Source organism: Tripterygium wilfordii, chromosome 11 (genome assembly GCF_013401445.1).
Source record: "Tripterygium wilfordii isolate XIE 37 chromosome 11, ASM1340144v1, whole genome shotgun sequence".
In the NCBI taxonomy this organism is placed as follows: Eukaryota; Viridiplantae; Streptophyta; class Magnoliopsida; order Celastrales; family Celastraceae; genus Tripterygium; species Tripterygium wilfordii.
This window is the reverse complement of record NC_052242.1, coordinates 2947734-2962747: the sequence shown is the minus strand read 5'-3', so window position 1 is coordinate 2962747 and position 15014 is coordinate 2947734. Positions and strand designations below refer to the sequence as shown.

Below are 15014 nucleotides of genomic sequence, written 5' to 3'. Positions count from 1 at the left end.
AAATGTAGACTGGATTAGGTGACTAATAATTAATTAATTAACCTAGTCCGGCCCGCATTTGATAATTACTAATGAAGAAAGGGACTTGTAGCTATAGGGAGACAGAAAAGCTAGATTTTGTGGACTTTGTATTACAATGTTTAAATGCTCAACAGCGGCAAATAAGGAATTAAGCAAAAGAATCATTAAGAAAATTGTTACATTTGAGAGTCAAACTAAGGCAATTAATTAATTAATTAATTAATGTTTATTTTTCAACAGTAACTAGGTCAGACTCAACCTTGTATTTGAAGACAAATACTCTATGATAAAGACTTTCTGATTTTTCTGTTTTGAGTTTCAATTATTCTGGAATTTATTTACTACAATTATGTAAGACTTCTTATATATTAATATAGTTAATATAGTGGAAAATGATAAAAGATCCCAGCGATCAACCGACCAGCACACCCAATAAATGGGTGTCCACACGCTGCTGGAATGTTTTTAAGATGAATATTACTGAGATGTGTAGCAATGTTGATCCACAATATTCCACACTAACCTCGATGGTATCTATTTATTTATTTATTAAGAGAACAATGTTGTACATAGATTATTGTCTTATAATTAATATATACGCTTTTATGATAACTACAAATTAGTTAAGATCTCGATTTCCCAATTATACAAATTATATTGTAAATTCAGCTTTATAAACAACAAATGCTCTAAGATTAATTCCGGAACTAGTTTTCATCATGAGCTGGCTATTTCATAGTTTTGAAAATTTCTCAATTTAATTAATGGTTTGAGCTAATGAATAGCTTATACTAACTAGCTAGGACTGATTTTCAAAACTATGAAAATTAAGTAATTTTCAAAACAATGAAATAGTATTTTTGTCATGTGAGAAATTTATATGCGCTCATGCTTGATAACCCGAATTTAAACCCATATCGAATGTTCAAATGACAAACTTGTATGGTGTTGTTCTACGTACGAAAAAAAAGAAAAAATTATGGTTATTCTCAATACTTAAATAGTCTTGCAACTTCAATTCCTTACCCAAGTATATGTAACAACATCCAAAGTAAATATATACATATATAGGTTGATTGATGTATACATATATGTGATAAATGATTGTTAATTCACTAGAGATTTGGAGTGCTTACTACTAATTATAACCTTAAACACCATAACTGGACACAGTTTGGTTAGATTTTCTGGTCTCAAAGACGTTAAATATGGTGCAACTTAGTGTTTAACAAGTATTAATTAAGTGCATGGGGATTCCTTCAAGAAAGTAAACAAATTTGACCAGATCAGATAGAGCTAGGTAGCTAGATCCAATTGAATGAAACAAAAAGACCTCAAAATATTAAAAATTCCAACACATCTCCCACTAGCTTGGTCAGAAATTTAACGTCCCTACTAAGGTAAACCAAATGCATCAAACTTTTCAATATTTCAAACGACAGAATTATGTATAGTGACACCCACAATGTGATGTTACAGACATTCTACAACATAATACAAACAAATAGTACAAATCTCTCCTCTCTGTGTGTGTGTGTGTGTGTGGAGAACAGTAATTAGTGGATCTTCTTTGTTTTTGTTGTTGGACAGCCTTTTGTGAAAAAGCATGAGTGGTTGGATGATGTTAACCCTAGAGATCATGATGCTAGGATTGAATCTGAGCAAAAGATTAATACACAAACTATGTAAAGAAAAAGTTCATTTTTTGGACCCCTTTCAAAATTAATTAGATATAATGAAAAAAAAAATAGATATTCATGAAAAGTTCCAAAACCCCACCCCCATCACAACCATGCACATGCATCTACTAATTGTCATATATATATATATATATAGTATGACAATTAGGTCCCCCACATTATCCTAGATGAAAGAAGACGCATGGTGTTTGTGACATTAGTTGGTTTTTTTTTTTTTGAACTATCATCATCAGATATTGTAGAGTCACATTCAATTCCCTGTATATATGTTATGTCATGTTTTCAAGTTCTGTCATATATATAATGTTAATTTTGAGATTACGTAACCTGAGGTACGTACAAAAATTTCATTATTTGAGTGATGCCCATTTAGGGCTAATGTTTTGAAACCTCAAACCAAAGGACAAGGTGTAGTGGGGGGGTAATGGATCATATCTTACACATCTCTTCATGTTACTATTTATCTATAACGGATCGGCAAGTATATATATATATATATATGTGTTTTCTACATGTAGAGCATATATAACACCCTCACCATGTGTATCCATACATTAAACCCCCTAAGATAAAGCAATATTATAGATTTGGATTTACATATGGTTAGAATTACTTCTTCTTCTTCGTTCTTCAGGTAATAGCATGCCCATAATTAGATGTATTTAGTACGCATTGAATATTTATCTGGCGAGTGTGGGATAGGAATGTGCATACTCAATAGGCCATGAGAATAATCAGAGCAGAATGACAAAGGTTCTTATAAATGAGTATTCTAAAGGTAATGGTTAAGGATTTCATTATAGGATGTCATGTGTGATGAATATTTTCTCACCTAATTTTTTAAAGTTACAATACATATTCCAATAATACTTCTTTAAACTATCAAGCATCTTTATTTCATTTATTCAATGCCCTAAAGCTAGTATAACATTTCAAAATTTCAATTACTCAATGTTGAAAAAGAAAAAACATGGGTGTTGGTACATTCATTGATCTTTCTTACTTAAGTAGAACATTCATTTCAAATATATATCACTCTCATCATTTAATTACCCAATAAATATTACAAAGTGTATATATATATAAAATATATATATATTGTACGTCATGTTATAATTTAATGCTTTCAATTCCCAGAAATGAATGACCATTATGTCTTGGGAGTAAAAAATGGATCTTTCAATAAGTAGTTGTGTTAGGTTACTGCTACTTCCTAGCTAGTTCCTACTAATGCCTTTGACTTTTTCAAGTAAATAGTTATTTATTAGTTTAGTCAAATTCAAACCCATTAATTCATAATCCATGATTTTTGACAATTTGACATGTTAAACAAGCCAACCTCATAAATATTTCTGTTGAAACATTCCAATTTCCAAACAACATAATGTTCTTAACAGATCGACCAAACGGTCAACTTGTCCGGTTAAACATCAACCTTTCAATCATAAAATTAATTAATTCTTTTGAAATCTGTGTATTTCACAGTCATATGTATTGCCTTAAAGGCATTTTCATAAGAAAATACATATATATATATATATCAAAAATTCTCTATACGCACAATTAACTTTTTAAATGTGTGAATTAATGAAATAACAAGCTAGACCCATTATTTTGGATCCCACGTATTCCAAATCAATGTTAAAAACATAAGTGCGCATGGGAGAATTTTTATATGTAAATATAGAGAGAGAAAGAGAGTCTTTCCATTTATAGATCATAGTCGGTTGAAGCCTTCAAACAACAACATATTTAGAAGTGGAAGCACTACACATCCATAAAATAAACATATATAAACTTACATAAACATGTGGCATGCATATGTGGCTTCTTTAATAAAATTTTTTTTTTTTAATCTATGTGGCGTGCTCATCTGACTTGCCACCTAGATTATGTAAATTTATGGATGGGAAAATTATGTACATATATCATTTTGGATTTAAAAGAGAAACAAAAGAGGAAATTAATTTATGGTCTTATAAATTGGTCCAACTTTCATATATTACCAAACCTAAATGTCTAGGTTCATACAGTGCATATACATGTGCGATAGAAAAGTCGATTGAGTAATTATATATGATTTCTTGAAATGTATATTTAAGTTTTGGGACCAATCTAAGAAGATTACTCTAATATCCTCTCCTACGTATGGCAGTGATTAAAGTCAAAAAGAAGACTAGATCTGGCAATTAAGTAAAACCTTGGACATCACGGTGTTGATATACAATAATCACTAAAGAAGAAAGCGGTCTTGTAATGATTTTAGGAAGAGAAGAGGAGACACAAAGCAAGATTAATTAATAAGACTTTTTCACAAATTTATATGAAAGGTGGAGGTAATTGTACTCTGATTTTGTCACGCTCACTTTTGACTTGTGTATTAGAGATATATATAAAGAAAAAGGAATGTGATCGAAGAAACAAGAAAAATGACACATTTTAAAGTCGAAATGAGGTGGTTGCTTGAGACCGCTTACGAACTTCAAAAAAAAACTAGTGATTTTAAGTCACCTTTGTATTTCAGATTTTGGGTTTAAATTCATAACATTAGACCTTTAACTTTAAAGGTATATAATATACAGGTTTAGATTAACTAGGGATAATATATATATATATATATATACAGAAATTCTCAAGTGTGGACGTCCGCAACTTAATAACTTACGCACTCTACTTTTTAAGTGTTTTCAAAATTGAAATGACAAGTGGGGCTCACTACTGGGTTCCACATGTTTAAAATCAAAGGTAAAATTAAGGTACGTAAGTTAATATAACTTATGAATGTCCGCATAAAAGAATTCATATATGTATATTGTCTAGCTGCCCACTTTTTCATAGTTAATTTTGAATCATTTTTGATTGAATTGCAAGCGAGTGTGGGGCAATAAGTTTGGTTTAATTTACCACCATAGAAAAGAAAAATTCTTTTTTTTTTCCCAGTTTAATCATAATTTAAACTGGTCATATTGGTTCAAATCATGTAAAAAGCACACAAAAGTGAAGGTCATAGCTTCTATATACATGACATATTGCCATGATGTGGCGTAATGTGATTTATCTTATAAAGATGCATATTCATTAATGTTCTCAAATAATAATGATGAAGATCCTAACAGTTTGGTATCCCAATTATTACAGCCGTAGAGTTTGATGCACATGATTCAAGTGAATTCGTGGGCTCCACAAGTTCCACATTATTCAAATAAAATCTTGTGCATACAATTAATCATTAACTTGATAACTGCGATATCAACTATTAAGTTTAATGTTTAAAGCTCAGTTTGGATTTGTCTGTGGCTTATATATTGAAAAGTGCTTTAAAAAGAGTATATAGAAGTTGATTCCATAAATTTCAAAAAAAAAAAAAAAAACTTGGTAGTTATCCAATGAGCACCAACAACACCAAAATTAAAAATGCCCCTAAGATTAGCATCAATCATTGATTTAATAAGAATTCCATTTGCTTCATAAATTTCATGGAAAGAGAAATGTATTAACCTAATTAGAATGATTGATTGAGGTTGACATAATAAATGATTCTTGGATAAAAAGATATAAACAACTCTAACAAGATAATAAAAATTAGTGCATCAACAAAACATGCATCTTCCCCTGATGTGCAATTATCTCCATGGAAAGATGATGTTTAGGCGATAGTTTAGTGATGAATTTTTCTAGAACCAATCGTATGAACTTGAAAAATCATGAGTTCGATTAGACAAAAAAAGAAAATGTTTCATACCCGAAAAAATGACCCTAAAAGACCCCAATTATTGTGCAATGTTGGATGTTAAGTGAGTCCTACATATATGTTTTTAATCAATGCTTCAATGATGCATAGTGTTGGGTCTAAATTAACCTTACTAGCAAGTGTACTAGTCGGCGACTACAGCACAATGATAAGCAAGGGTCGAATCCACAGGGACGGTGTTATGTTTAATCCAAATGTCTATTTGTATGTATATATGGACAATGCAATCAAAAGTAAAATTCAACTCAAGATTGTTTGGTTTGGTAATTAAACTAAAACAAGCAAAGAGCAAAGTGTTTTTGGTATTTTCTTAGAATTAGGATGCAACTAATGCAAATGAGATGATTTAACAAATATGAGATGAACACCAAGGCTTCGGAATCCCCCTTGGGAAATGACTTGGAATGACATAAATTCACACACATATTTGCTAATTCGGGCATAACGAATCCGTACCTAAGTCGGTTTTAGCGCACTTAAGTCGAATCTCCCTAAAATCGATTACTGGCCATCTTATTGGTCTAGGTCGGATATTCCTAAATACATTCTAGCCATCCTATTGGTCTAAACATGCATAGGAATTCATGAAGTTCTATGGAGATTAGGATTCATACAAATTGTCACCTAATTAAAGGGAGACACATTCATAATCAAGTGTTTCAAGAAGCATAATCTACTTGACATATTATTGTCTAAGCAAATTCTCCAAACAATTTCATCCAAAAAACCTAGGTGTTGGCCAAACACCACAAGCATGAAGAAATTGCAATCAAACATCGAAACACAAGATTTATACCCAAATCAACTCATATATATGTAAATCAAGTCATAAACAAAGTCATCAAACCCAAGGCTTCAACCTAGCCTTGGCACAAGAGATTTAGTTACACATAATGAGAGAAAAACACAAAAGGAGAGATGAGAAAATCATGAATAAACCCAATTAGTTGAGTAGATCCAAGTTGAGCTGAAGAATCTCTCCTCCTAGCTCCAAGAGTCGCCTTCCCCCTCTGGTTTCGCTCTCCAGAAACTCAGTTCTAGGTCTAAAAGTGTCGTGCGGCTCGGCAAGTTCGCGAATTAAAACATCCCAAAAAACTGTCTTGTGCGCCTAGGCGCGTTGTATTCACGCCTAGGCGCACCACGCCTAGGCGCACGCCTAGGCGCAATCCTAGGCGTGCACAACTTCAAATTCACGCCCCAACTCGCTGGACTGGGCGTGCAGGAGTGATACTGGGCGTGCACAAATATTGCGCCTAGGCGTGGAATGATTCCAAAATCTCCATACGACGTCCGATTTGCACGATTTTAGCGTCTACGGAAAGCTTGAGATGTCTAGTTTCCAATGCCTTTTATTTCGCTTGATTCCGATAACGTGACAAAAAGTTATAAGTATTTGAACACACGAAGGTCGGTGGACATTTTCTTCAGTTCAGCCCTTTTTTCATCACTTTTCATCCAAACCGCAATCAACCTATCAAAAATACAAATCAAAACATAAATACACTCATTATTTATTTAAAGGAAGCTTAAGAGGGGGAGATTCCTACCAAAAACAATAGGTATTATCACACCTATCACATAGATTTAGATTTGAAACACATTGTGGGGTATGTAAATATATATATATCATTACCCCCAATACCCAAGCTGTAATGCTGTTTTCTTAATGAAATGTTTCTTCTCAAAAAAAAAAAAAAAAAAAAAGTTGTAATGTTCCAATTGTATACAACAAAAGCATATTGAGAAATTGTCTGTGTGGTCTAGTGGTTTAGTTTAGTGTTTAACGAAGAAGCAGTTGTGGTGATTGCCCCAAGAAATTTGTGTTGACCAAATCAGAGCCGTCCAATTGAATGAAACAAAGCCCTAAAAATTATTTAATTCAAACGCCTCTGTCATTGGTCACAACTTGAACCCAAAACAAATCTCACTACAACACTACTTTGTCTTAGTTTGTTGGACTGCCATTTTCTGAGTAAAGCATGTGATGTGTGGTTGGAATATTTTAAAAACCCTAGAGATCAAAGACGGTAAAAAGATACTATAAATCAAATATTGAAAAATGAAAATTGAAGTATTGAAGAGGGAAAGAAAAGTTGTTTTGGACTTGTTTTAAAATTAGATGGAACAGAGATTTGTGGATCTACCTTTAATGAAAAGTTCCAAAACCCCCCACTACCCTTCACCAGATACTCCTACTATATATATACATATATATATATATATATATATATATATATATATGCATGAATGAACCCTACAATTACATTATCCTACTTGAAAGTGGTCACATGGCTTACTAACATCAATTTGACTAATGTTCCTGTATCTTTCTTTATGTGTTTACAAGTTTGTCACTTATATAATTATAAGAGAACATGACCACTTGATGTACATGAATTTCCCTTCATTATCTCACCATTACCCCATTTGGTAACATGTGTTTAGGACTTAGTGTTAAAAAATTCAGTACAAACACATCAAATTAATATTTTCCGTTTTGAACAAAAGACTGTACGAATTTGTTCTCTTGGACCATCTCTTTAAGTATTTAGACTCAAAAAACGCATCACATGGAGAATCAGAGTGGCACAACGGCTGCACTTGACCCTCCTCAAGTGACACATATAAATAAAGCATTGAGGGCCCAAAGAGCCAAAGAGGACAATATCACTTGTATGGATCTAGTGCAGCCGTTATGTCAATCTGATTCTCTATGTGACAATGGTGTCGGAGCTGGACATTCACTTATATATCATCCAATTGAGTTATGTCAATACAATGTATGGGACTCAACACTGCTAATAAAAGGAAGAAAAGTAGTCGTGGGATCTATTCATTTTACTCTGTCTAACAAAAAGACATGAAAATATGTGAACCCATAAATTTGTTGTCTATCTCCACTAATATTTCAAGGTATGTTATTAATGAAGGTTTGGCTTTTCCAGTAGATATCTATACAATCTCAATAGATTGATGTAAACTAGAAAAACAAGAAAGACCAATGAAAAGACAAATGCAGAATATAATTGGCAGATAGAAGGTTTCTTTCAGTTTGTTGATTTTGTCCTTAGCTGTCATATTTCTTTCCAACTTTATTACCATAATCTGGTATTTCTGTGAGGAACCAAAAATTAGAGATAAGGCCCTTCAACCTCCTGTTTGTTGATGATGATGGTGCTCCTGGTGGGACAGACTGGAAGCAAGCCCATGCTCAAGTGCACCATTCACAGTAATAGAAACTAATTTACAGAGAGAACCAACTCTTGAAAAATTGATTATTTTCCATCAAATTTACATGATTTATGTACAAGTTACAGTAGTTTGATGATATCGATCGAACGGATCCCTAAAACACTCTCGCTCTCAACCTCCGATCAGCTTGCGCTCACCGGGTTGTCATCTTTCCAAGCAACAGGAAATTAGTAAAATTTACAAGTCCAAAACAAAGGTAATCCCCATTAGACATTTGTGTCACAAAATTTGCCGTCCATCCGGTTTTGAACAGCTTTGACAGCAGCAACTCTAGCAGCAGTAGCAGCTCGTTTCGCACCCAGAACTGCCTTGTTCACCTGATCATCAACTCTGCCAAGGTTAATAGCATTCTCTGCTGTTTTTCGAGCAGCCTGCATATCAAACCAGAGATTTCAGATTGAGACTTTGCAATGATTGTTCAACAGGGAACTTAAACAACCTTGCATAAGATATCAAAAAGTAAAGTACCTGAACTGCACGAAGGACTGCATCTGCTAGTGGAGCTAAAGGGCTTTTAAGGGTGCCAGCATCCCATTCACCACATCTGGTATCACCATTCCGGAAAGTATACATGCCATACCCCTGCTTAATGCCTTCATGCCATGACCCCTCGTAGCAATGGCCATTCGCAAAGTGATAAACTCCAAATCCATGGATTATGTTTCCAAAATATTCTCCGGCATATCTGTCTCCGTTCCTGGAAAACATGATAGATTTTATCATCAGTACCAGAAGATGAAAGCAGATACAAGCACCCAATTGTCCAAAACTGAAGAAAGATACAATAATAATCAGTATTAGCTCAATACAAATTCAACTTTTTGGCCAGAGTGAGTAGGGGAAAATGGGGATCTAAATTTCAGAAGGCCAATGGAAGAGTAAAGTATAAGAAACTCAAGGCCAATGGAAGAGTGAAGTATTAGAAACGCAAGGCAACAATTAACTAACACTAAAGATTTAAGTCTTTTCATGCGTAATTGGGCATCCAAGAAACTGATGTGAAAATGAAAATAGCTAAACACTGTTCCATTAGTCAGTAGTCACCAACAGATTAAAAACAGTAGCTGCACTACAGATACTCCCATCAAGCTCAATAAGACAATAACAATCAGCAAGGAATATTGAATAATAAGAGAGCCACAACTTATATAAGGAAATCAAGAAAGTTCAAAGAACCAAAACCCAATCCCTCCAAAACAATTGAATCACAGCTCAATTGAGATTTCGTTTTTGGTAACCAATTAATTACATATTGTGAGCAAAACCATAATTTCCCAAAAAAAGACTCCAAATTGAGCTAATCCGGTCCTGACAGCCACGGTAAATTTTCAAAAGAATAATCAAACTAACAAAGCCAAGCATCAAAATCTCAAACCCAGAAACCAAATCTGAAAATTGAGCCAGAAGAACCCTCTCTGGAAATGATAAATATAGACTTCGTAAAATAGCAAAGAAAGACACCCAAAAGCCCAAATCTTGAAAAACTGAGGCGAAAGAACTCACCGAAAATGATAGGCCCCCAGGCCATGCTTGACACCACACTTGAATTCACCTACATAGCAGCTCCCATCAGAACAAGTCTGCACCCCAACCCCATGACTCTGTCCATTGAACCATTCCCCTGCATAAGAGTCCCCTGTGTAGAATCTATAAACCCCAAATCCATGCCTCAAACCCTGCCTATACTGACCCTTATATCTACTCCCTCTCGCCCAGCTCTCAATCCCATAACCGTCATATCTCTCATCGACCCAATCGCCCTCATATCTCCCATTCACGAAATAGTTGTAGACTCCACTCCCATTACATTTCCCTTTGTGAAATTCCCCTTCGTAGAAATCTCCGTTGCTGTAAAATTCTACTCCTTCGCGTATGATTTGCTTATCCTTTCTGGATTTCTTTGGGATTGATTCCCCAATGAGCCACTCTACCGGCTTTGAATTCTTCCGCGAAGTAAACCCAAATTTCTTCGAGTTCTCCTCCCACACATGCTTGACGATTGAGAAGCTATGATTGATCAAATTCTTGTTCTTGTTCGCAAAGAAGAGTGTAATTGCGATGAAAATCAAGGCCAACAACAGATTCTCGGATGTGGGAATCTCTTCCCTTCTCAAATAGAAGAAGAAAAAGAAAGAAATGGCGAAGAGTGAGAAAAAAGTGAGCGACACCATGGTCAGTACCGGTGTGAACCTGGTCGAACCAATCCTTCGCGGAGTTGAACCAGGCTTAAGGGGCTTAATTTTCTTCTCTTCATCGTCTTCTTGATGTTCTTGGTGGTACGCTCTCACAGCGTCCTCCTCGGTGACCGAGGAAAGACTATGGATTGATGATCGGATAGTGGGAGACGACCGGAGAAGTGACGAATGGGTTCTAGTAAGCTTGGACTGCGACATCTGGCCGTCCATTTGAAGTTCTAGGTCCCGCAGAGACCGCATCTCCGCCAACTCGATCTTGCTCAAAAACCAACCACTACTCCCTCCTATACCGCGAGATTGTCACAAGTGTGTCCGTCGTCGTTATCGCCGGAGACATATCAGTCGGCGCACGATAAGCAGTAAGAGAGTGCGCACGTTAGCACACAACAAAAGAAGAAGAAACTCCGAAAAGTTCAAAAAAGAGAGCAAAGAATGATGTGAGAGAGAGAGACGAAACCGGGTTTTGATTGTTATTTATGGGGCAAGGAAGAGGGAGAGAGATTCAATATTTGCCGTAGATTTTGATCCGACGGTGGAAGTGAAGGTTGGTCTTGTGGCCGTTGGATTTTATTCGGGATGTCCCGGTCTCGATGGGGACTTGGGGAGATATAGTCGTCGGATCAGGATTCGGCTCTTCTTCGCTTTATTACCAGGCCGGCACGTGCCACCTGATTTATTTATTTTTTTTTAAATATGTAAGAGAGATGATATTCCGTGCTTCGCTGCTGTATGGTATCATGTGGTGCATGGCCCTCATCACTGTTCGTGAAATCACGCTTCAGATATACTCTGTTTTTATAAATAAATAAATAATCTAGTTTACAAAAAAATTAACAAGATCAACGCTTCAGATAAACTCTGTTTTTATAAAGAAAATCTAGTTCAAAAAAAATTTACAAGTTATAAAAATTATGTTTTTTTTGTGGGGATTTTTCTAGGCCTGGGGCCCGTCCAACCCATACCCAAGTATTGTGAGGCCCATCCAACCCACACTTAGGTATTGTACATTCTTGGCTATGCAAGGTCGCCACTCTGGTCCACGCCTCTACGGCCCATCAACTCCCTACGCATTTATTTCAAGATAATTTAATATTATTGTCTCTCTCACTGCTAAAACCCATGACTCCTTAGTCAAGAGAGAGTGAGTACCCAATTTACCAACTAATTTAATATCTTTGTCTCTCTCATTGCTAGAACCCATGACTCCTTAGAGTTGGCAGAGTGAGTACCCAACTTACCAACTAGACGTGAGATTGAGTACCTAACTTACCAACTAGAGATATTAAATTATCTTGAAATAAATGCGTAGGGAGTTTATGGGCCGTAGAGGTGTGGACCAAAGTCGCGGCCTTACCTAGCCCGGAATGTATAATACCTGGGTGTGGGTTGGATGGGTCCCCAAACTCAGAAAAATCCCCCACATTTACTATGTTTCTCTTAGTATACATGAGCACAATCATTATTTTTTGAGCGAGTACAAGATAAATTCATTAATTTAAAGTTTTATCCTTGATGAAGTGCAATTCTGTCTTGCTTGTCGAAGATCTCTAATGAGTATCCCACATCGAAAAAATAGGGCTACCAACTCTAGTTTATAAGGATCCAAGACACCCTCACCTGGTAAGCCGGTTTTCTGGGTTGTAGTTCTACCTTGGGCCATATGGGCCGGTGTGGGTATTCATCATTGGTGCTTTCATTGAGAGAGTCACGTTTGCGAAGAGGGCTGCCGTCTAAAGGGCAAGCGTAGCCGCCGTGGACGTCAACTGTCCAAGGGGGGTGGTTTGATGAGTATCCCACATCGAAAAAATAGGGCTACCAACTCTAGTTTATAAGGATCCAAGGCACTCTCACCTGGTAAGTCGATTTTCTGGGTTGTAGCTCTATCTTGGGCCATATGTGCCGGTGTGTGTATTCATCAGTCTCATATAGATCAAACTAGACGGAGCTCTATCTTGGGCCATATGTGCCGGTGTGGGTATTCATCAGTCTCATATAGATCAAACTAGACGGATCGCGGTGATATTGGTGAGTTTCCTAGACTGAAAAGATAAAACAAACATAAGCTAATTAAGAGCTCTTAGCCAAAAAGTACAAAAAAAATTGTGAATGAATCATTATACCTAACCAAGGCGCCTTTATATATTGTTGTACGAATGCTAACCTGATACCTGTCTTCCATACGTTTTTGGAGACGCTTTAAAGAAGATTCAATTCCCGTACAAATTTGTACATAAAATTGTCATGTGCTTGTTTATCAAATACAGTTTGCTAACTTTTTTAGAACGGAGAAAGGAGATTCGAATTCTGACTATCAAGGTGATACATGCCATTTTTATCATTCAAACTAGTGACTCGGGTATGTATAGTTTGCTGACTACTCGGGACTATTGATTTATCTAATCTAATACATACCAAAAAAATAGTAAGTACGATAAATGATAATAAATTAATCATTAGACCATAAAAACTTTTTATTTTTCCATTTTTTGAATTTTGCAATTTCCAAATAAATGAATGAAATATCGTGATAATTGCGACACATATAACTCACAAGCATTATATATATATATATATATATATAAGCCTTATTTTCATGATAATCTTGTCACATTTATTAGCATGTTATTATAAACATGACAATCGTGTGTTGAAAATTCAAATACCTTTTCAAAAAACTAATAATAATAAAAATAACATTATCACATAAAAAGATAAGGAATATTGGAGAAAACTAATAAGATTAAGTTAAACAAATATATCAAATATTTTCTTATTGATATTGGTGGTTCTACTTGACAGATGCTGGTATACCATGCGAAAGAACATGAGTTCTGCAATACTAATGATAACTAGGGTGGGTGATAGATGTGGATGAATGTTGGCACAATAAAGCATAATTAATTATGGGATGTTGATCAATCATTAACACCACCAATTTGACAATCTATACAATTATAGGAGTAGTTGTTTGTTTGTTTGTTGTATATGCTCTGTGAACAAGAATCGTCCATGTGAGAATCTACATCACAAGGTTCACGAGTGCCTCAATCGATAATGGTAGTACGAGAGTCTTAGTCGATCAGGCTCATGACCCAAGATTCAATCGACAAATGCTAGACCCATCGAGAGTCTTAGTCGAGCCCGATAAGTCCAAGCCCAAACAATTGGCAATTTGACCCACGAAAATTTTCGCCAAGCTCGCAAATACCCATAGGAGTCTTGAGCCCAACCCGAAAGGCCTATGAGAACTCGGGCAGTCGCCTACAAGGCCCATGAGGACTTCGGTCCACATGAAGGCCCATAAAAGAGCTAATATTAGCATGCTCATGAAGGCCCATATGTTCTCCAAAGACTCAAGGTCTATCTGCCGATGAAGCTCCTACCTGAGTCATTGGGCCCAATCAAAGCACAAGGTTTGTTTGTACAAACAGCACATGCAGGTCACTTGACCTAGAGCATTATAAAATATAACGAAAGCATTATATGTTCATAATTTATGCATCCATAATGTGTTCATAACTAGGTGGCATAGGAGAAAAGTGTGGGGACCATTTAAAGTTAACATGCCACATAGATTATGGACACCAAAATTATGGACACATATCATTTTGGAAAATCTAAATACACGAGGACTCCTCCTCATTTACTCTCTCAACTACTTGATACATCTCTCTCTAAAAGCTTTTCACTTATCTCACTAAATATTTACTTCATCGTCAACTGACTTGACCATCAAAGCTTCCCCTTCCAGCACTACATTGGTGTCCAAGCCTGACGATCAACCTCTAGTGTATTCTTGCAGGTTGTCAAAGGCTTCATTCGACTTTACAAATTGATTGCAGATTTTCGGATCTACATATGCTAAATTATAGTTTTATATTTAGCTCAATTAGTTTGTGATACAATTATGTTTGCAACTCGTACTTAAAATGAGAAATGGCACAATAATGTAAACATAAAACCTTTTTTAACCAAGTAGTCAGACCCTTTGGACATCCGACATGAGCCTAAACTTGAGTAGTCAGACCCGGGTGCACAGAAATTTCTCACATGACAACACACTTTGGACATTTGATATGAATCACATGAACCTAA

At 35.6% G+C, this 15014-nt stretch overlaps 1 protein-coding gene across 1 annotated transcript; it reads right to left on the bottom strand.

The window, feature by feature from the left end:
• Positions 1–8715: 8715 nt before the first annotated feature.
• Positions 8716–11352, bottom strand: LOC120009330. Its single transcript, XM_038859875.1, has 3 exons — positions 10228–11352; positions 9193–9421; positions 8716–9095 (listed from the first exon to the last, which is right to left on the bottom strand). The coding sequence occupies exons 1-3, from the start codon at positions 11157–11159 to the stop codon at positions 8931–8933; spliced, it is 1326 nt and encodes a 441-aa protein (XP_038715803.1). The 5' UTR covers positions 11160–11352; the 3' UTR covers positions 8716–8930.
• Positions 11353–15014: the final 3662 nt, after the last annotated feature.

Bases quoted from the DNA above. Each gene is read 5' to 3' on its own strand.
- LOC120009330 (XM_038859875.1), bottom strand. From the start codon at position 11,159: ATGCGGTCTCTGCGGGACCTAGAACTTCAAATGGACGGCCAGATGTCG. The intron at 9,422-10,227 runs GTGAGTTCTTTC...CATGTTTTCCAG, and splicing joins CTGGGGGCCTATCATTTTCG to GAACGGAGACAGATATGCCG. The intron at 9,096-9,192 runs GTACTTTACTTT...TTTGATATGCAG, and splicing joins CAGTCCTTCGTGCAGTTCAG to GCTGCTCGAAAAACAGCAGA.